This window comes from Nerophis ophidion, linkage group LG23 (assembly GCF_033978795.1).
Source record: "Nerophis ophidion isolate RoL-2023_Sa linkage group LG23, RoL_Noph_v1.0, whole genome shotgun sequence".
Lineage (NCBI taxonomy): Eukaryota > Metazoa > Chordata > Actinopteri > Syngnathiformes > Syngnathidae > Nerophis > Nerophis ophidion.
Window position 1 is genome coordinate 12,432,980 of NC_084633.1, and position 24,014 is coordinate 12,456,993.

At 42.9% G+C, this 24,014-nt stretch overlaps 1 protein-coding gene across 1 annotated transcript; it reads left to right on the top strand.

Moving 5' to 3' along the window:
• Positions 1-1,814: 1,814 nt before the first annotated feature.
• Positions 1,815-23,164, top strand: LOC133541441 (cytochrome P450 2K1-like). Its single transcript, XM_061884871.1, has 9 exons — positions 1,815-2,057; positions 6,773-6,935; positions 12,658-12,807; positions 16,083-16,243; positions 18,284-18,463; positions 18,544-18,685; positions 18,760-18,944; positions 19,018-19,159; positions 19,229-23,164. Exons 1-9 carry the CDS (start codon positions 1,860-1,862, stop codon positions 19,414-19,416), a joined length of 1,509 nt encoding a protein of 502 aa, XP_061740855.1. The 5' UTR covers positions 1,815-1,859; the 3' UTR covers positions 19,417-23,164.
• Positions 23,165-24,014: the final 850 nt, after the last annotated feature.

The window sequence follows — 24,014 nt, forward strand, 5'->3', positions numbered from 1 at the left end:
ATGCTTTGGGGCTGTTTTTCTGCTTAGGGGACAGGAGGATTGATCCGTGTTAAGGAATGAATGAATGGGGCCATGTATCGTGAGATTTTGGGCCGAAACCTCCTTCCATCAGTGAGAGCTTTGAATGGTTGACCAAATACTTATTTTCCACCATAATTTAGAAATAAATTCTTTAAAATTCCTACAATGTGAATTCCTGTATTTTTTTCTTCACATTCTGTCTCTCACAGTTGAAGTGTACCTATGATGAAAATTACAGACCTCTGTCATCATTTTAAGTGGGAGAACTTGCACAATCGGTGGCTGACTAAATACTTTTTTGCCCCACTGTATGTTGAAAAAAGGGAAAAAATGTTGAGTATGGAAAATTACAATAACAATATGCAATAAAGTGCAATGAAAATAAAGTTATATTTTCATTGCACTTAAAGCCCTACTTAAGAACTTTCAATTTTGGTTGATTTTGGCGACACAAGTGGACATAAGCAGTTGTGTTTTGCCAGAAGTAAGACCACATTTACCATGAAGATTAGTGCATGTTGCACACAATATCACCACAGGGGATTTAATATTACCGATCAGTAGGAAGTATCCACAGTAGGAACCTACAGATTTTACTCAAACTTTATATCTGCGGTTTGCAGTCATCGCATAGTTTTTTCTTTGTACAGTACTTTTGAGTTTGTTGCGTGGCCTGTGGTGTCAGTGTAGAACTGCAAACTATCAAGCTGGTGGTTTTTTATTGCTGCCACGCACATTTCCGATAGCTAGTGAAGAGAAATAATGGACTTGTATTATGTTCAACATATGGTGAATGTTTATATTCAATTTGGAGAATAATGGTTGAGAAGGAGCTTTAGTTGGACATTCGCATGTGGGCTGGAATTATCTCCCTCACGAGAAGAAGCAATAAAACCAGGCTTTGGAATACAAAAGTGATAGCTCTATCCTGGAGGAGAGACTTCATGTTTATCTTAAACGTCAACCTACAAGTTATGGTATACATCTGTTGTCTTCCCAGTCACTAGGAAGGAATAAATGACTGATGGTTTGGCTTCTCCACGTTAGGAGTCCTTCATTTTTTTTTACCTAAGCTCCTCCGGGTACTGCAGACCTTGTAATAAAGCAACGTTTTGTTCAACAAAGCAAAGCGTCTCCGACACCTCTTTTGATCCAGCCGCACTGACGTGTCGCCCTCCTGCCCGAAAGTGGGTGACAAGACCAGAAATACACTTCACTAGCATTAGCATTGTCATTTTGATTTGAGCATCGAAGGTCACTTACTAGTTTAGCAGTCAAGACGGTTGTGGAGGGGGGCGTGGCCTGTGGGCCTGCCGCAGAACGGGGTGTGCAAGGACCAGCCCAGGTTGCTATATACACCCCTCCGCCCCAATCTCCCGAATTCGAGGTCTCAAGGTTGGCAAGTACGGTTATACACCTGCTAGGATGTATGTTTTCGTCAATCAGTAACTGGATTTCTTTGACACTCTGGCAATATAAAAAGTGCACGATTGCTCTCAAAACATGTCTTTATTCTTGAGGAAACAAGAGTTTTTGCCCCCCAAAAATTAACTTTAGACCTGAAAGTTTGTTCTATGTCTTATCTCGTATGTCGAGAATCCCAACAATGCACTTTTGTCCAGTAGTACAGAGTGAGTACAAGGGGTTGATCAACGTACATGCCTCCATGAACTGTTCATACTTTGTCTAAATCAATTTATTTTGTTAAGGGGATTCATTGACAAGGCCAAACACGCCCACTGGAGTGTGATTGGAGGAACAATCCTCCTCAGCTTTTATAGAGAGCCACTGAGCGTGTGCAGCAGGTGTGTTTGTGAAGGTGTGTGCCCTGACACAACATGTTTGAAGAGCTCCTGCAGGCTCCTGCTTTGGCCTCCTGGTTGGGGCTTCTTGCAGGCTTGCTGGCCGTCTATCTTTTGTACTCCAGTTGGACTTTCCAGGATAAACAGAAGAATCCTCCCGGGCCCAGACCTCTTCCCTTGCTTGGTAACTTGCATCAGTTGGATCTTCAGTGGCTTGATAAGTCACTTTTTGAGGTTAGTCATTCTTGTTTTTCATGCTAACTTTTTGCAACTCAACGCCAAAAAAACGGAAATGCTGATTATCGGTCCTGCTAGACACCGAACTCTATTTAATAATACAACTCTAACATTTGACAACCAAACAATTAAACAAGGCGACACGGTAAAGAATCTGGGTATTATCTTCGACCCAACTCTCTCCTTTGAGGCACACATTAAAAGCGTTACTAAAACGGCCTTCTTTCATCTCCGTAATATCGCTAAAATTCGCTCCATTCTGTCCACTTTAGACGCTGAGATCATTATCCATGCGTTTGTTACGTCTCGCCTCGACTACTGTAACGTATTATTTTCGGGTCTCCCCATGTCTAGCATTAAAAGACTACAGTTGGTACAAAATGTGGCTGCTAGACTTTTGACAAGAACAAGAAAGTTTGATCACATTACGCCTGCACTGGCTTCCTGTGCACTTAAGATGTGACTTTAAGGTTTTACTACTTACGTATAAAATACTACACGGTCTAGCTCCATCCTATCTTGCCGATTGTATTGTACCATATGTCCCGGCAAGAAATCTGCGTTCAAAGGACTCCGGCTTATTAGTGATTCCCAAAGCCCAAAAAAAGTCTGCGGGCTATAGAGCGTTTTCCGTTCGGGCTCCAGTACTCTGGAATGCCCTACCGGTAACAGTTCGAGAAGCCACCTCAGTAGAAGCATTTAAGTCTCACCTTAAAACTCATTTGTATACTCTAGCCTTTAAATAGACTCCCTTTTTAGACCAGTTGATCTGCCGTTTCTTTTCTTTTTCTTCTATGTCCCACTCTCCCTTGTGGAGGGGGTCCGGTCCGATCCGGTGACCATGTACTGCTTGCCTGTGTATCGGCTGGGGACATCTCTGCGCTGCTGATCCGCCTCGGCTTGGGATGGTTTCCTGCTGGCTCCGCTGTGAACAGGACTCTCGCGACTGTGTTGGATCCATTATGGATTGAACTTTCACAGTATCATGTTAGACCCGCTCGACATCCATTGCTTTCCTCCTCTCCAAGGTTCTCATAGTCATCATTGTCACCGACGTCCCACTGGGTCATTATTGTCACCGATGTCCCACTGGGTGTGAGTTTTTCCTTGCGCTTATGTGGGCCTACCGAGGATATCGTGGTGGTTTGTGCAGCCCTTTGAGACACTAGTGATTTAGGGCTATATAAGTAAACATTGATTGATTGATTGATTGATGCTGATCTTTAAAAGGGCCATGTCCGGATTTTTTTTTCTACACTTTTATTACACTTACTTGTGATCTACATAACATATAATGGTGGTGTTTTGGTCAAAATCTTGCATATATTATGTTTTACAGACCATCCTCTTGCCACTTTTTAACCGTCTGTTCAGGATTTTGTGGGCGGTCTTATTTACGTGCCTCCACTTTGACAGCGACTTCTACCCGTCAGCCGTGTTGTAGGTTTTAGCGCTTCCATAGTGAGTCTACTGACTGACTAAGTTTGAACTTTCCGCTTCGTTTGTATTAAAAATGGCAACGCCAGAGGGTGTACAGTGGGGCAAAAAAGTATTTAGTCAGCCACCGATTGTGCAAGTTCTCCCACTTAAAATGATGACAGAGGTCTGTAATTTTCATCATAGGTACACTTCAACTGTGAGAGACAGAATGTGAAAAAAAAAATCCAGGAATTCACATCGTCCATCCATCCATCCATCATCTTCCGCTTATCCGAGGTCGGGTCGCGGGGGTAGCAGCCTAAGCAGGGAAGCCCAGACTTCCCTATCTCCAGCCACTTCGTGTAGCTCTTCCCGGGGGATCCCGAGGCGTTCCCAGGCCAGCCGGGAGACAAAGTCTTCCCAACGTGTCCTGGGTCTTCCCCGTGGCCTCCTACCAGCTGGACGTGCCCTAAACACATCCCTAGGGAGGCGTTCGGGTGGCATCCTGACCAGATGCCCGAACCACCTCATCTGGCTCCTCTCGATGTGGAGGAGCAGCGGCGTTACGTTGAGTTCCTCCCGGATGGCAGAGCTTCTCACCCTATCTCTAAGGGAGAGCCCCGCCATCCGGCAGAGGAAACTCATTTCGGCCGCTTGTACCCGTGATCTTATCCTTTCGGTCATGACCCAAAGCTCATGACCATAGGTGAGGACGGGAACGTAGATCGACCGGTAAATTGAGAGCTTTGCCTTCCGGCTCAGCTCCTTCTTCACCACAACGGATCGATACAACGTCCGCATTACTGAAGACGCCGCACCGATCCGCCTGTCGATCTCACGATCCACTCTTCCCCCACTCGTGAACAAGACTCCTAGGTTCTTGAACTCCTCCACTTGGGGCAGGGTCTCCTCCCCAACCCGGAGATGGCACTCCACCCTTTTCCGGGCGAGAACCATGGACTCGGACTTGGAGGTGCTGATTCCCATTCCGGTCGCTTCACACTCGGCTGCGAACCGATCCAGTGAGAGCTGAAGATCCCGGCCAGATGAAGCCATTCACATTGTGGGAATTTTAAAAATTTTATTTGTAAATTATGGTGGAAAATAAGTATTTGGTCAACCATTCAAAGCTCTCACTGATGGAAGGAGGTTTTGGCTCAAAATCTCACGATACATGGCCCCATTCATTCTTTCCTTAACACGGATCAATCGTCATGTCCCCTTAGCAGAAAAACAGCCCCAAAGCATGATGTTTCCACCCCCATGCTTCACAGTAGGTGTGGTGTTCTTGGGATGCAACTCAGTATTCTTCTTCCTCCAAACATGATGAGTTGAGTTTATACCAAAATGGATACATGGATGATACAGCAGAGGATTGGGAGAATGTCATGTGGTCAGATGAAACCAAAATAGAACTTTTTGGTATAAACTCAACTCGTCGTGTTTGGAGGAAGAAGAATACTGAGTTGCATCCCAAGAACACCACACCTACTGTGAAGCATGGGGGTGGAAACATCATGCTTTGGAGCTGTTTTTCTGCTAAGGGGACAGGACGATTGATCCGTGTTAAGGAAAGAATGAATGGGGCCATGTATCGTGAGATTTTAAACAAAAACCTCTTTCCATCAGTGAGAGCTTTGAATGGTTGACCAAATACTTATTTTCCACCATAATTTACAAATAAATTCTTTAAAATTCCTACAATGTGAATTCCTGTTTTTTTTTTACATTCTGTCTCTCACAGTTGAAGTGTACCTATGATGAAAATTACAGACCTCTGTCATCATTTTAAGTGGGAGAACTTGCACAATCGGTGGCTGACTAAATACTTTGTTGCCCCACTGTATGTGCATGTACGAGCATACAAGAGGATAGAGTAAAAATTATCTTATTGACTACAGCGCGGACTACAATGGTGATCTCGCACAAAGCCCTTTGGGTGACATTTTACCATATAGGGAGATTTTCACTGAAAATGCAGGAAAGCAAGCGTCACAGGTCAGAGAAAATTCCAAACGGCTCGTTTTGAGGAAGTATGAAGGAAGGCAAGATTATTTTATAAATATCTCCACAATACCTCCACGGTTTGATGTCAAATGTTCGGGACTTTTGCAGATCCCAATTACACAACAGCAGGTACCAATTGGTAAGAAAAGTTGGTTTTGCATAATAGGGCTCATTGAAACCCACTACTACTGACCACGCAGTCTGATAGTTTATATATCAATAATGAAATATTAACATTGCAACACATGCCAATACGGCCGGTTTAGTTTAATAAATTACAATTTTAAATTTCCCGTGGAGTTTCCTGTAGAAAACGTCGCGGAATGATGACACGTATGATGATACGTGTTTGTGACTTCTCGGGTTATAGTGGACATATGAGCCCAGCACCACTTGCGGCTAAAAGTCCTCTCTTTTCATCGCGCAATTACACAGTATTTTGGACATTTGTGTAGCTGAATCTTGTGCAATTTGTTCAATTAATAATGGAGAAGTCAAAGTAAAAACATTTAAGTGGTTAGGTTTTAGCCTTTAGCCACACAAACACAGTGTTTCCTTGTTTAAAATTCCCGGAGGTGAAGCTTTACTATGGATCAGAGTGGTCAAGCGAACATGGATCCCGACCACTTGTCAACCGGCAGGTTTCGGTGAGAACATTGTGGTAAAAAGTCGCCTCCTACCAGAGATCTGCGGAGTTTGCGCCGTCCTTGTATCTGCCGTGATTTCCCTCAGACACTGGCGTCAAGACACCTGTGGACACACCCCTCCGACTATCAGGTGCTATTTAACTCACTAAAACACTAACAACACAATTGAAAGATAAGGGATATCACAGAATTATCCTAGTAAATGTGTCTAAAAACATCTATATCGCTCCCAATGCAAATGCCTATTTTTTTAAAACTTTTTTTTCTAGTCCTTCGCTAGTCCTCAGCCACGAATATTTCATCCCCGCTCAAATTAATGGGGAAATTGTTGCTTTCTCGGTCCGAATCGCTCTTGCTGCTGGAGGCTCCCATTATAAACAATGTGAGGATGTGAGGAGCCCTCACACCGGTGACGTCATTGTCTGCTACTTCCGGTAAAGGCAAGGCCTTTTTATTAGCGACCAAAAGTTGCGAACTTTATCGTCGATGTTCTCTACTAAATCCTTTCAGCAAAAATATGGCAATATCGCGAAATGGACACATAGAATGGACCTGCTATCCCCGTTTAAATAAGAAAATCTCCTTTCAGTAGGCCTTTAAGTGGTTTTTTTTGTATCGACCTAACCCTTGATCGTTCAGCTGTCTAAAAGGTACGGACCGGTGTTTACCGTCTACCTGGGACTCAAGAAGGTGGTGGTCCTGGCTGGATGCAAGACAGTCAGACAGGCTCTCATCAACCATGCTGAGGAGTTTGGGGACAGAGAAACCAGCCCTTTATTCCACGATTTCTCCAAAGGGCATGGTAAATATTTTGTATCTCTTATTTCGTTCTTCGGGGTCATTAAAACTGATTCACAAATTAAAAAGCTACTGGAAAAACTTTTTTCTATCTGGCAAAATTCACAACTGATTTTAGCGAACTTATGCTGTGTGTGCATGTTGCTAGTTGCATGTGTGACTGCGTGGGTTCCCTCCGGGTACTCCGGCTTCCTCCCACTTCCAAAGACATGCACCTGGGGATAGGTTGATTGGCAACACTAAATTGGCCCTAGTGTGTGAATGTGAGTGTGAATGTTGTCTGTCTATCTGTGTTGGCCCTGCGATGAGGTGGCGACTTATCCAGTGTGTACCCCACCTTCTGCCCGAATGCAGCTAGGATAGGCTCCAGCGCCCCCCGCGACCCTGAAAGGGACAGGCGGTAAAAAATGGTTGAATGGTTTTGAGAAGCGTGCAAAATGAACCACTCCTCATTACACCTCATCACTCCCTCACCCAGCAGAAATGATTTGTAGTTTTTTTAGCTTTCAAACTTTTATTGCACTACAGTCATCGGTGACCGCCACCAGACATCTGTTTTGAGTTAGAAGTAGGTTATTGGAAAATCCATCTTCATGCTGGCACAGGTTTCAGAAACAGGACTTCTGAAGTCCTTTGCACGCATAAAGAAAGACTTGTTCTGAGTTGAAGGTGCATTTCGACGAATGATAAAAGTTAAAGTAAGGCATTTTCTTACCTTAGACTAGGCTGAAAGTTTGTGTAGTGACTTGTGCTAAATAAAACAAACAACAACAGAGCAGTTTCGGGCATCGTGTCGTTCCATTTGGAGTACAAATGCTCGAACGTTAAATCAAATGGTGGACTCGCACAAATACTTTTGGGTAAGACTTTACCACATGGGTGTCAAACTCTGGCCCGCGGGCCAAATTTGGCACACCATGTAATTTATTTTGGCCCTCGAGACAATATTAAATTAACATTAGAGCTGGCCCGCCGGTATTATACAGCGGCGGTGCATTCACCGCTAATTCTAATACTTGCCAACCCTCACAATTTTCCCAAAAGACTCCCGAACTTCAGTGCCCCACCCCCGAAAATTTACTGGGGCAACCATTCTCTTGAATTTCTCCCAATTTCCACTCGGGCAACAATATCGGCGACGCGCCCTAAAGGTACTGCTTTTAGCGTCCTCTACAACCTGTCGTCATGTCCGCTTTTCCGCCATACAATCAGCGTGCCGGCCCAGTCACGTAATATATGCGGATTCTACACACACACACAAGTGAATGCATGGCATACTTGGTCAACAGCCATACAGGTCACACTGAGGGTGGCCGTATAAACAACTTTAACACCGTTACAAATATGCACCACACTGTGAACCCACACCAAACAAGAATGACAAACACATTTCCGCACTAGAACACAACATCAACACAACAGAACAAATACCCAGAACCCCTTGCAGCACTAACTCTTTCAGGACACTACAATATACACCCCCGCTACCAACAAATCTCGATTTTGCATGTCACTATAAAGTTATATAAGCCTTGCTTGTTCAATATTCAATGCAAAACTTGTTTGGGTCCCTATTAAAAGGTTAATTTGTTCAACTTTGTTCAGTTTAGAATTTTGGCCCACTCTGTATTTGAGTTTGACACCCCTGCTTTACCATATTTAGATATATGTGTGAACGTCACAGGTCTAAAAAAGGTCACACCACTGAAGAATTCCAAACGGAATATTTGGAGGAAGTAGAAGGGAATTGCAAGATTGTTTTATAAATATCTCTGCAATTCCTCCATGGTTTGATTTGACATTTTCAGGACTTATGCAAATCCCAAATACACATTAGCAGGTACCATCACGTTACAAAAATTGGTTTTGCATAATAGGTCCACTTTAAACAAAGTTGGATGACTGTGACTACTTATTACACCCAATGTGAATATAATTTGTTTGATTTACAACACAATGTGTTCATTTGTTCGTTTCTGGGTGTTGTTGATAAATGGCTTTGGCTTTGCATAGTAGAGTTGAACTTGCACTTACACAATGTAGCAACGAACTGTAGTTACTGTCAGTGGTTTTCTGAAGTGTTCCTGAGCCAATGTGATGATATCCTTTACACCAGGGGTGCCCATTACGTCGATCGCGAGCTACCAGTCGACCGCGGGGGGTGTGTCAGTCGATCTCCAGTCAGGCTTTTAAAAAAATAGACCTAAAAATTAGTGATCATCAATCTTCACCAAGACGTCACTTAAATGACATTCACGGTACCGGAGGGTCTTGTGAGATGACGCTGGCTGCTGCAAGATCATTATTATTAAAATATGACCGAGAGGAAGGCGAGAAACGCTTTTTATTTCAAAAGACTCTCGCGCCGTACCTTCCGTCAAAACTCTAAAGGCCGACTGCACATTTCCTATCTTCCCAATAAAAGCCCTGCTTCATGCTGCCTGCGCTAACTAAATACAGAGTCTCGGAAAACTGGCGTGCACAAGCGATCCCTCAGAAAGCTGGCGTGCACATCACTTGTGCACGCCAGCTTTCCGAGACTCTTATTTTGTTAGCGCAGGCAGCATGAAGCAGGGCTTTTATTGTGAGGATAGGAAATGTGCAGTCGGCCTTTAGAGTTTTGACGGAAGGGACGGCGCGAAAGTCTGTTGAAATAAAAAGTGTTTCTCGCCTTCCTCTCTGTCATTTTTTCATAATAATGAACTGGCAGCAGCCAGCGTCATCTCACAGGACCCTCGGGTGCCGTGAATGTCAATCAAGCAAGCTACGGAATTTGCCGCCAATGTTTTTCTTGTAAAGTGTATGGAAGCTGGATGAATTAGATGCCAAAAACCAACCACTTTCATGTGGTATTGTACAGAAAGGACAACTTTTTTTCTCCTCCATTTGAAAATGTGGGCGTTATCATCATTACTGTCTGATTCCAATCAATGCAAGTCATCAGAATCAGGTAATACACCAACTTATATTCTTGTCTTCGTGAAAGAAAGACATCTATATGTGTTACACATGCTTGTATTATCATTAAACACATTTAACTTGTTTAAAAAAATGTCTCTTTCATAAATAAATAAATATAAATGATATATATAAATGAGGTAGATCCCCTCGAGTTGGTCAATTGAAAAGTAGCTCGCCTGCAGAAAAAGTGTGGGCACCCCTGCTTTACACACTGTCGCTTTTTGATGCAGTACCGCCTGAGGGATAGAAGGTCCGTAACATCATCACTTACGTGTAGTGATTTCTCCAGATTCTTTGAACCTTTTGATGATATTGCGAACCATATCTGGTGAAATCCCTAAATTCCTTGCAATAGCTTGTTGAGAAATGTTGTTCTTAAACTGTTCGACAATTTGCTCATGCATTTGTTCACAAAGTGGTGACTCTCGCCCCATCCTTGTTTGTGAATGACTGAGCTTTTCATGGAAGCTGATTGTATACCCAATCATAGCACCCACCTGTTCCCAATTAGCCTGTTCAGCTGTGGGATGTTCCAAATAAGTGTTTGATGAGCATTCCTCAACTTTCTCAGTCTTTTTCGCCACATGTGCCAGCTTGTTTGAAACATGTTGCAGGCATAATATTTGCAAAAAATAATAACGTTTTCCAGTTTGAACAGTAAATATCTTGTCTTTGCAGTCTATTCAATTGAATATAAGTTGAAAAGGATTTGCAAGTCATTGTATTTTGTTTTTATTTACAATTTAGACAACGTGCCAACTTCAATGGTTTTGGGGTTTGTAATATTGATTTGCCCAGGAACACGTTTTAACAGCAGTGGGTGGAAAAATTATCACCTAAATTATTGGATGTCCTCACAAATATTATTATAAATATGAAGCATTTAATGCATTGGCAAAAAAGTGAATTTTGTGTCTTTGTCTTGTTTAATTTTTTTTTAAATTGCTGAAATGAAATGTCTGCAAACCCCGAACGAACACTTCTGTGTGTCGCTGAAGTATCCACAACATAAATATATATACGTATGTCAGCCAAGAAGTGAGTGTAAGGCAGTGCACATTTCCACGTCAATGTCAGTCTTGATAAATCTCAACTTTGCCATGAAAAAGTGCATACGCCAGGTTTTTTGCAAGCTTGTTACATGAGGGCCCTGGTGTGAACCCTGCGTCACTGACCCCAAGAGATTATGAGCCAGTGTGGAGTAAATGAATAACTTAAAACTATACAAGTTAGCCAAATATGAAGACAAGCCTTTATAAATAAACATATTTCTGTGTTACTTGGCAGAACTGTAGGGTAGTAGTGTTTGTGACCCCCATCCCTACACCCAGAAAAGTACACCTGTGACATAGATATTCACACATTTGATTTATTAATAATCGTGGGATCACACTCCTCAGCCTTCCCGGTAAGGTTTATTCAGGTGTACTGGAGAGGAGGCTACGTCGGATAGTCGAACCTCGGATTCAGGAGGAACAGTGTGGTTTTCGTCCTGGTCGTGGAACTGTGGACCAGCTCTGTACTCTCGGCAGGGTTCTTGAGGGTGCATGGGAGTTTGCCCAACCAGTCTACATGTGCTTTGTGGACTTGGAGAAGGCATTCGACCGTGTCCCTCGGGAAGTCCTGTGGGGAGTGCTCAGAGAGTATGGGGTATCGGACTGTCTTATTGTGGCGGTCCGTTCCCTGTAGGATCAGTGTCAGAGCTTGGTCCGCATTGCCGCCAGTAAGTCGAACAGATTTCCAGTGAGGGTTGGACTCCGCCAAGGCTGTCCTTTGTCACTGATTCTGTTCATAACTTTTATGGACAGAATTTCTAGGCGCACTCAAGGCGTTGAGGGGTTCCGGTTTGGTGACCGTAGGATTAGGTCTCTGCTTTTTGCAGATGATGTGGTCCTGATGGCTTCATCTGACCGGGATCTTCAGCTCTCACTGGATCGGTTCGCAGCCGAGTGTGAAGCGACCGGAATGAGAATCAGCACCTCCAAGTCCGAGTCCATGGTTCTCGCCCGGAAAAGGGTGGAATGCCATCTCCGGGTTGGGGAGGAGACCCTGCCCCAAGTGGAGGAGTTCAAGTACCTAGGAGTCTTGTTCACGAGTGGGGGAAGAGTGGATCGTGAGATCGACAGGCGGATCGGTGCGGCGTCTTCAGTAATGCGGACGTTGTACCGATCCGTTGTGGTGAAGAAGGAGCTGAGCCGGAAGGCAAAGCTCTCAATTTACCGGTCGATCTACGTTCCCATCCTCACCTATGGTCATGAGCTTTGGGTCATGACCGAAAGGATAAGATCACGGGTACAAGCGGCCGAAATGAGTTTCCTCCGCCGTGTGGCGGGGCTCTCCCCTAGAGATAGGGTGAGATGCTCTGCCATCCGGGAGGACCTCTAAGTAAAGCCGCTGCTCCTTCACATCGAAAGGAGCCAGATGAGGTGGTTCGGGCATCTGGTCAGGATGCCACCCGAACGCCTCCCTAGGGAGGTGTTTAGGGCACGTCCAACCGGTAGGAGGCCACGGGGAAGACCCAGGACACGTTGGGAAGACTATGTCTCCCGGCTGGCCTGGGAACGCCTCGGGATCCCCCGGGAAGAGCTAGACGAAGTGGCTGGGGAGAGGGAAGTCTGGGTTTCCCTGCTTAGGCTGTTGCCCCCGCGACCTGACCTCGGATAAGCGGAAGATGATGGATGGATTTATTAATAATTTTATTGAAATGCAATTACCCTAACATATGTTTTTTTCCCCATTAAAACACACTTGTCACTTGCTTTCAGGGATAACATTCTCCAACGGTGATGGCTGGAAGGAAATGAGGCGCTTTACCTTAACAACTCTGCGAGATTTTGGGATGGGCAAGAGACTCAGTGAGGAGAAAATCAGTGAGGAATGTCACTATCTGATTGAAGAGTTTGAAAAACATAAAGGTAACTTTTTTATTCACATAAATCCGCTGGCGGCTGTTGACTTTTTAAGTCGGGGACGCTTATTATCAGCTATTCTCTAAATGCGAGTACAGTCTCCAATAACAGATACAAAATATAAACATGCTGGATTTTACAAATGAAACGTCATTTAGAGGATTGTAAAATCGTGCATATCTATTTGGAACAACAGCATAAATGTTGATTTGTCATCTTTTAACAATTTATCAATTGTCGTGAACAAGGCTGAAAGGCAAGATGTGTGCCCATCGAGGTTTGCAGCAAAGAATTTGTGGGGCGCTCACTCCACAAAGCCCTAAGTGCCCTGTGCATCCCAGGAACAGCAAGGAGCGGAGCCATTAAGAACATCACCGAAGCAACTGAGAAAGCCTCGAGATGGCTCTGGATCTAAAGAGGAGAACCATGATGAGGAAAGCAAGTGCTACCTGAACACGAACCACTGTTTTTTTTTTTTGGTTGGTCACCAAAGACCCGAAACACCTTATGACCCCAGAAACATCACTGAGGATATGTTCAGGTGCATCAGAAGATGTATCGAATGACTAACATTTTTGGCGAAACCAGTGACAACCAGGAAGAGGCTAGCTGACGATTGGGAAAGACTGGAGAAAACTTGAGAGATAGTTAGCAGCCTGGAAAGACAGCGGGGAGGGTCGGCAGCCCAAACCGCTTCCTCCAGCAGGAGGAAACCCACCATTAAGCTACAACATGACTTATAGTAAAATGCCCCAAAGAAGCCCGAGAAAGAGGATGATGAGCACCCCAATCTGACGGACGAATGGCTACCGACCAATGACGACGGACAAACGACAACGATTGCAGTATGCAGATGCGGTTCAGATGAGGCCTCAAGAGTCATCAGGCCAGGAAAGTGTTTGAGGTGGAGAACTTATCACAGCGCACAGATACCATATCTGATGAGACGCAGGAGGAGCTGGGCCGGGAAGCACCCCACAATGTCCAGAGCCTCCTTGTGGCAGTAGCCGTTCCCCCAAGTCTGCCTCTGGCAAAGGTTTGAATCAAGTGGCCATGGGCTTGTAAGAGGACAGTTTGGCAGAGCTACAGGCTATCTTGAAGAAAAGGCTGATGACCCTGCGCAGAGCTGAATACCACCGAAGGCGCCGGAAAGAGAGATCCAGGAAGCGTTCTTCATTCATAGCCAACCCCTATGGCTTCACCAAACAGCTGCTGGGGCAGAAACGGGATGGGTTCCTGGACTGTTCCAAGGAGAAAATTGACCTGCATCTCCACAACACCTACATTGACCCTAGCAGACAGGACAATCTGGGTCAGTGCGATATCCTTGTAGACTCACCACTTCCTACTAAGGGTTTTGACACCAGGGAACTACTTCCGAAAGAAGTACAGGAGGTTGTGAAGAAGGCGAGAGCTAACTCAGCCTCTGGACCAAGTGGTATACTGTAAAAACTGGCCATTGCTACTTAAGCGACTTTGGAAGATCCTCAGAGTCATATGGAGGAGAGGAAAGATGGCGCAGCAGTGGAGATTTGCAGAAGGGGTCTGAGAGAAGGATTCCAAGAAAATTGACCAATTCAGGATAATCTCCCTACTGAGCGTGGAAGGAAAGATCTTCTTCAGCATAGTAGCAAGGCGGCTGGTGGACCTTCTCTCCAGCAACAACTACATAACATGTCGGTGCAAAAGGGAGGGATCTCAGCATAACCGGGGTGTCTAGAACACACTGGAGTGTTGACCCACCTAAACAGGTATGCCTGGGAGAATAAGGGAGACTTCACAGACCGAGCTAATGCATATGGATCTATCCCACACAAGCTGGTCCAGACCACCATGACTAAACATCATGTGCCACACCATGTCGCAGATCTAATCCTGGATTACAACCAATTCAGGATGAGACTCGCGGCAAGGGAAGAAACATCAGAGTGGCAAAGGTTTGAATTGGGGATAATCACAGTTTGCACCATCTCTTTAACCTTTTTCACCCTGTCAATGAACATGATTGTGAAGTCTGCGGACCCAGAGTGCAGAGGCCCAAGGACCCAATCAGGGACCCGCCAGCCCTCGATCAGGGCTTTTATGGATTAACTGACTGTCACCACAGAGTCAGTGCCAGGATCCAGGTGGCTCCTCCATATGCTGGAAAGACTCATACTGTGGGCTTCAATGTGATTAAAACCAGCAAAGTCCAGATCGTGGTGAAAAAGGGCAAGGTCACAGATAGGTTCCGGTTCAACATTGAAGGGTCAATGATACAACCAGTGTCACAAGTCTGCGAAGAGTTTAGGCAAGGTATTTGACAGCAGCCTTAAAGACTATTTATCTGTCCAGTCAACTTGTAAGAAACTGGACACCTGGCTGAGATCAGTGAACAGATTCAGTGGAGGATTTGTAGGGCACCCACGCCACAAAGCCCTAAGTGCCCTGGGCATCACAGGAAAAGCAAGAAGCAGAGCCATCAAGAAAACCTTAAAAAATGGCTCTGGATCTATAGTTGAGAACCATGGGAAGGACAAGTAAGTGCCACTTGAACACAAACCGCATGTTTTTGTTTTTTTTCGCTGTTGGGTCACCTGGGAGAGATGGGGTATGATGTCTGACAGACCCAAAACACCTTATAACCCCAGGTACATCATTGAGGGTGTGTTCAGGTCCATCAGAAATTGCATCAAATGACTCTGGCAGTGATCTATTTTTCAAGATAGCTGATTTGCTCATTTTGCTGTCCATCAAAAAGGGATTCAGCATCAGACGGATCATCCAAACATTATGCGGAAGCTCAGCGTCCAGGCCAGCCGAGGCTAAGCCCACTTTTCATACACTTCCAGAGATGCTGAGCGTCTGATGGGCGGGACAAAAGCAAGCATTTATCCAGCAGTGAAACAACGCACTTTTGCCAATGGTTGCTCAGCTTCAACATTCTGTCAGAGAAGTCTGTGAAGAGTTTAGGCAAGGTCTTTGACAGCAGCCTTACAAACTCTTCATCCGTCCAGTCAACCTGTAAGAAAATGGACAGCTGGCTGAGATCAGTGGACAGATTCAGTGGACGATTTGTGGGGCAAATCAGGGAATAAAAAAAAAGTTGCAATAACTATTGCGAAAGTAACTGATTCTAAACAATATTTTAATCCATTCTAACACATTTGTAGTCAATGAAATGTAAATATTTTGACGTTTCAGGGGAAACTGAGCTTTCCTGGCTGTCATAAAGCAACCACCGCTGATTAAATCCGCATTACTTTGCCCTGGTTCCTAAAGCACTCTGTCTTTCTGCTCAGGCAAAGCATTTGACAACACAACGATCATCAGCTATGCAGCTTCAAATATCATTTCAGCCATCATGTTTGGGAAGAGGTTTGACTTCAATGATGCGGTCCTCCCGGATATGGTGAAAAATGACCAAGAAACCATCCGTCTGTCTGGATCAGCTTCCATCATGGTACTCTATCATACTGTTGTATACTTATGTACTTGTGTACTGCATTTCCTTATATTAGTCCTTCTCAAATAGAGGTGGCGGGCCCCGTTGGGGTTGGGCCATTCTTGCCAACCTTAAGACCTCAGATTTCGGGAGGTGGGGGGTGGGGGTGCGGGTGTGGGATGTGGTCGGGGGTGTGGGGCGTGGTTGGGGTGGGGCATGCTTGGAGGCGTGGTTAAGAGTCAAGTATTTCATATATATATATATGAGGTCGCGACTTGTCCAGTGTGAACGCTGCCTTCCGTCCGATTGTAGCTGGGATAGGCACCAGCGCCCCACGCTACCCCAAAGGGAATAGGCGGTAGAAAATGGATGGATGGATGGACATGTATATATAAGAAATACTTTACTTTCAATGAATTCTAGCTATATATATATTTATTATTTATCTTATTTTATATATATATATATATATATATATATATATAAATATAATATATCTATATATGTATATATATATACATATATGTATATATATATATATATAAATATAATATATGTATATATATATATACATATATGTATATATATATATATATATATATATATAAAAGAAATACTTGAATTTCAGTGTTCACTTGTTTACACATATACACACACATAACACTCATCTACTCATTGTTAAATGATAAATGTGTTGTACTTGTATAGCGCTTTTCTACCTTCAAGGTACTCAAAGCGCTTTGACACTACTTCCACATTTACCCATTCACACACACATTCACACACTGATGGAGGGAGCTGCCATGCAAGGCGCCAACCAGCATGTTGAGTTAAGGGTTGAATTTTCCATCCTTGTTCTATTCTCCGTCACTATTTTTCTAGCCATATGCATGTACAGTAGATGGCAGTATTGTCCTGTTTAAGAATGTCACAACATTGCTCTTTACGGCAGACAAACTGCTTTACGGTAGACGAAAACGTGACTGCTGTTGTTGTGTGTTGTTACCGCGCTGGGAGGACGTTAATGAAACTGCCTAACAATAAACCCACATAAGAAACCAAAAACTCACCCTCGATCATTCTACAGTTATAACGTCATTCGGCAGGCACGCTGTTTATATTGTGGGAAAGTGGACGTGAAAACAGGCTGTCCTCACTCAGGTCCGCATGGAGCTGGAGGGGGCGTGGAAAAATCTCACGAAAATCTCCGTCTGAATTTCGGGAGATTTTCGGGAGAAAATTTGTCCTGGGAGGTTTTCGGGAGAGGTGCTGAATTTCGGGAGTCTCCCGGAAAATCCGGGAGGGTTGGCAAGTATGGGTTGGGCGTAACAGAAAACAATTGAGAAGCGTAAATGGACATATACACCCGCAAGACACTTTATGAGGTACACCTAATAGATGTGTCCAAAGTGTTTTTTGTTACCCATGAAGCACATTTAAAAATATATATATAGTATCATTGCAATAATATAAAGTGTATTGAAATCAAGAAGTAGAAATTGACAGAAGAACATGAAAATGGTAACTACATACTGTATAAGTATTAAAAAAAACATTGATTGATAGTAATACCCACTGTAATATTACATTAAAAGCAGGAGGGATCAAAGAAGAAGCAGAATAGATTTTGTTTTATTCTATTGTTTCAGATCTGATTGTAATATTTGCGATAACAGTCCACTGTAAAAGTTTTCATATTTGGAGGCTGCAACTTTAGAAAAATACAGAAAACAACCATTTTGAACCTGCCAACATCAGTTTCGTTAACAAAAAACTTTCATTTAAATCACATTATTTGATAATTGGGGCTTTGTTTTTGGGACAATTTAATACATTTTTTTTATTTAAAGGTAAAAGTGTGGAAAATTACTTTTTGCACTGTTTTTATTTACACTATAGTATAGCAGTACTTTCATTTTGGAAGCCCATGTGTATGGTATTCAGTATTTATGTCCACTAATTACGTAATATTGTAATTGATAAAATATTGATATTCGAACTGTCCAAGTAAACAGAAAATGCATCGAAGGCAATTATGTCCATTTTGTTCCATGACAGATCTACGATGCGTTTCCAATGCTGGGTCCTTGGCTTAAAAACTGGAGGGATATAATGAAGAACATGGAGAATAACAAGCGTCATATATCGCAATTAATAAACACACTCAAAGAGACTTTCAATCCTGACATATGTCGGTGCTTTGTCGATGCTTTCTGCACACGTAAGCTGAGTCTGGAGGTAAGACGTCATTGTGTTTACATTTTCACTTCTCTTTAAGGCAACAATGCATATAAAAAATAGCAGTTGCCTTTTGTTAGGAGTCTGATGCTCAAGGGGTGCACTACCATGATGACAACCTGGTCTACAGTGTGATGAATTTGTTTGCCGCTGGAACTGACACAACATCCAACACTCTTCGCTGGAGTCTACTTTTAATGGCCAAGTACCCTCAAATACAAGGTGCACATCATAATAATATTGCATGAGAGAGTAGTGGTGGAGTGGCATTACTAACAATGGTCTATTTCCTGCAGATCGGGTCCAGGAGGAGCTTAGTAGAGTGGTGGGAGACCGTCAGATCACAATGGAGGACAGGAGGAACCTGCCTTACATCGATGCTGTCATCCACGAGACGCAGAGGTTCGCCAACATCGTCCCCACTTCCGTCACTCGCAGCACCAGCAGAGACGTCACCTTCCAGGGATACTTCATTGAAAAGGTCAGCCGCTGCTCCGTGAATAAAGGATCCCAATCAAATCCAAAAATAATGATTTGTCACTTGGTGCACCAAGGGGACCACTGTGCTCCCTCTGCTGACATCTGTCCTCTATGATGAGAGTGAGTGGGAGACACCAAACACCTTCAACCCTTTCCACTTCCTGGACAAGGAGGGTAAATTCTTTAGGAGGGATGCTTTCTTGCCCTTCTCTGCAGGTACAACCTCTCTTTCTTTCTTTGTTTTAGTTACTTGCTTTTTAGATTCACAGTACATTCCCTTTGCAGGCCGCAGGGCTTGTCTTGGGGAAGGTCTGGCCCGGATGGAGCTTTTCCTCTTCTTCACACACCTCCTGCAGCGCTTTCGATTCACCCCTACACCCGGGATGTCGGAGGACCAGCTGGATTTGACCCCAGTGGTGGGATTTACACTCAGTCCTCTACCACACCAGTTGTGTGCTCGGACTGACCTTTAAAGGCCTACTGAAACCCACTACTAGCGACCACGCAGTTTGATAGTTTATATATCAATGATGAAATATTAACATTGCAACACATGCCAATACGGCCAGTTTAGTTTACTAAATTACAATTTTAAATTTCCCGCGGAGTTCCCTGTTGAAAACGTCGCGGAATGATGACGCATGTTTGTGACGTTATTGGTCGGAGGAGACATATTTGACAAGCACCACTTACGGCTAAAAGTCATCTCTTTTCATCGCATAAATACACAGTATTTTGGACATCTGTGTTGCTGAATCATTTGCAATTTGTTCAATTAATAATGGAGACGTCAAAGAAGAATGCTGTTGGTGGAAAGCGGTGGATTGCAGCTGCCTTCAGCACCGAGACACAGCCGGTGTTTCTTTGTTTGTTGTGAAGCTTTAACACAGGGCGGTCAAGCGAACATGTTTCTCTACGTCAACCAGCAAGTTTTTGGATGAGAAAATTGTGATATTAAGTCGGCTCCTACCAGAGACTTGAGTGGATTATGCAACCTCCTCCTGTAGCTGTCAAAAAGGCAGCTGTGATCTTGGCTCCCCCATTGGTTTCTCTCAGAGACACAGGCGTTCACCGCAGCCCTCCGACTTTCAGGTATGACTTTATAATCTCACTAAAACACTATTAACACAATAAGCAGATAAGGGATTTTCCAGAATTATCCTAGTAAATGTGTCTAACATCTGAATCGCTCACACTACCGTCGCCTTTTTTTTTTTTTTTTAAGTGCTTCACTCTAACTTTACTCATCCACAAATCTTTCATCCTCGCTCAAATTAATGGGGAAATCGTCGCTTTCTCGGTCCTAATCGCTCTTGCTGCTGGTGGCTATGATTATAAACAATGTGAGGATGTGAGGAGCCCTACAACCTGTGACGTCACGCGCACATCATCTGCTACTTCCGTTACAGCAAGGCTTTTTTATTAGCGACCAAAAGTTACGAACTTTATCGTCGATGTTCTCTACTAAATCCTTTCAGCAAAAATATGGCAATATCGCGAAATGATCAAGTATGACACATAGAATGGACCTGCTATCCTTGTTTAAATAAGAAAATCTAATTTCAGTAGGCCTTTAGTCACTGCTTATCTTTTAAGCAGACATATTTGAGTGACGGACCAGAAAAGGTAGTTAAATCAAACTTTATTCATAAAGCGCTTTACATAGATGAAAGAAATGCAACGCAAAGTGCTTTCCAAAATTAAAAACAATACCCCGGTGACCCAGATCCTTCATAATTGCACGCACATACACACACATGCACATGTATGAATGTCGGTTTTACGAGCAAACGAGCATGTTCGGTAGCGTACAAAAACATACAAACCCCGTTTCTATATGAGTTGGGAAATTTTGTTAGATGTAAATATACAGAATACAATGATTTGCAAATCCTTTTCAACCCATATTCAATTGAATGCACTACAAAGACAAGATATTTGATGTTCAAAAATAAAAATTAACTTAGAATTTCATGGCTGCAACACGTGCCAAAGTAGTTGGGAAAAGGCATGTTCACCACTGTGTTACATCACCTTTTCTTTTAACAACACTCAATAAAAGTTTGGTAACTGAGGAAACTAATCGTTGAAGCTTTGAAAGTGGAATTCTTTCCCATTCTTGTTTTATGTAGAGCTTCAGTCGTTCAACAGTCCGGGGTCACCGCTGTCGTATTTTACGCTTCATAATGTGCCACACATTTTCGATGGGAGACAGGTCTGGACTGCAGACGGGCCAGGAAAGTACCCGCACTCTTTTTTTTTTTTTATACGAAGCCACGCTGTTGTAACACTTTTCTTGCTGAAATAAGCAGGGGCATCCATGATAACGTTGCTTGGATGCCAACATATGTTGCTCCAAAACCTGTATGGACCTTTCAGCATTAATGGTGCCTTCACAGATGTGTAAGTTACCCATGCCTTGGGCACTAATACACCCCCATACCATAACAGATGCTGGCTTTTGAACTTTGAGCCTATGACAATCCGAATGGTTATTTTCCTCTTTGTTCCGGAGGACACCATGTCCACAGTTTCCAAATATAATTTGAAATTTGGACTCGTCAGACCACAAAACACTTTTCCACTTTGGATCAGTCCATCTTAGGTGAGCTCCGGCCCACCCAAGCCGGCGGCGTTTCAGGATATTGTTGATAAATAGAATTGGCTTTGCATAGCAGAGTTTTAACTTGCACTTACAGATGTAGTGACCAACTGTAGTTACTGACAGTGGTTTTATGGAGTGTTCCTGAGCCCTTGTGGTGACATCCTTTACACACTGATGACGGTTTTTTGATGCAGTACCGCCTGAGGGATCAAAAGTCTGTAATATCATCGCTTATGTGTAGTGATTTCTCCAGATTCTCTGAACCTTTTGATGATTTTACGGACCGTAGATGGTAAAATCCTTAAATTCCTTGCAATAGCTCGTTAAGGAATGTTGTTCTAAAACTGTTTGACAATTTGCTTACAAAGTGGTGACCCTCGCCCCATCCTTGTTTGTGAATTACTTAGCATTTCATGGAAGCTGCTTTTATACCCAATCATGGCACCCACCTGTTCCCAATTAGCCTGCACACCTGAGGGGTGTTCCATATAAGTGTTTGATGAGCATTCCTCAATTTTATCAGTATTTATTGCCACCTTTCCCAACTTCTTTGTCACGTGTTGCTGGCATCAAATTCTAAAGTTAATAATTATTTGCAAAAAAAAAAAATGTTTATCAGTTTGAACATCAAATATGTTGTCTTTGTAGCACATTCAATTGAATATGGGTTGAAAATGATTTGCAAATCATTGTATTCCGTTTATATTTACATCCAACACAATTTCCCAACTCATATGGAAACGGGGTTTGTACAAGCAGACTTCGTGTGTAGACAGAAAAGGGAGAACGGACGCATTTTGGCTTAAAAACTAACAAGAAAGGTAAAGTTATAACACTGAAACGCCCTCAGGAAGAGGGGCTTCAATGGCTTGCTATCTAGCGGCTAAAGTCCAGCCCCAGTCGGCAGTGTTTTAGCTACTTCTAAATCACTAATCCTCACCTCCATGGCGACAAATAAAGTAAGTTTCTTACAAGTATCATCCCTGCAGGACGAGGAATAGCTAAACATGCTTCACTACACACCGTAGCTCACCGGCGTCAAAATGTAAACAAATGCCATTGGTGGATCTACACCTAACATCCACTGTAATGATACCAAGTACAGTAGCGTATCTAGTCGATACTACTATGATTACGTCGTTATTTTTTGGCATCGAAACATCTTCTTTCCTTTTTTTAAAATGTAAATTATGTTTATAAACTCAGGAAATATGTCCCTGGACACATGGGGACTTTGAATATGACTACTTGGTATCAAATTTGTGGTATCATCATCCAAAACTAATTTAAAGTATCAAACAAGAGAAGAAGAAGTGATTATTACATTTTAACAGAAGTGTAGATAGAACATGTTAAGAGAGAAAGTAAGCAGATATTAACAGTAAATGAACAAGTCGATTAATAATTCATTTTCTACCACTTGTCCTTAATAACGTTGACAAAATAATAGAACGGAAAATGACACAATATGTTACTGCATATGTCAGCAGACTAAATTAGGAGCCGTTGTTTGTTTACTTACTACTAAAAGACAAGTTGTCTTGTATGTTCACTATTTTATTTAAGGACAAACTTGCCATAAGAAACATATGTTCAATGTACTGTGACATTTTGTGTTAAAATAAAGCCAATAATGCATTTTTTTGTTGTCCCCTTTATTTAGAAAAGTATTGAAATGTATTGAAATAATTTTGGTACTGGTATCGGGACAACACTAATGTGAGTATACATGTGTATTTTGTATGTACAAAAGACATATAATTTGTTAATTATATTATTTTGTATGTACAAAAAACACAACATGAACAATGCCTTTTGTCGCAAATGACACTTACAGACTTGATTGTAATGATATTTTAGTATTGATCCACATCACTATCTTTAAAGGCCTACTGAAACCCACTAATACCGACCACGCAGTCTGATAGTTTATATATCAATGATGAAATATTAAAATTGCAAATTTTAAGTTCCCGCGGAATGATGACGCGTGTTTGTGACATTATTGGTTGGAGGGGACATATTAGCCCAGCACCACTCATGGCTAAAAGTCGTCTCTTTTCATCGCGCAATTACACAGTATTCTGGACCAGGGGCGTCGCCAGACATATTTCACTGGGGCACGTGCCCCACTGTTGATCTGCAGTGCCCCAGTAAAAATGTCACCAATAAAAATACAAAACACTAAATAGTTTTAAGTCTACATAACAGACAACAGCGCACATACTACTTAGTATGGTAATTGATTGCTACTGTATTCACTCCACTAACAATGAGCACATGGCTAATTAATATGGTAATTTTTTTCACGTGACTTTGATTGAGAGAGAGAGAGAGAGAGGATGAGAATCACTGCGTGAGGTAGGTAACGTTAGCCAACAACAATTTGTTAATTATATTATTTTGATTTTGATTCGACTCAAACTGCAACTCCTAGATGGATTTAAGAAAGTTATTAGCCATGGG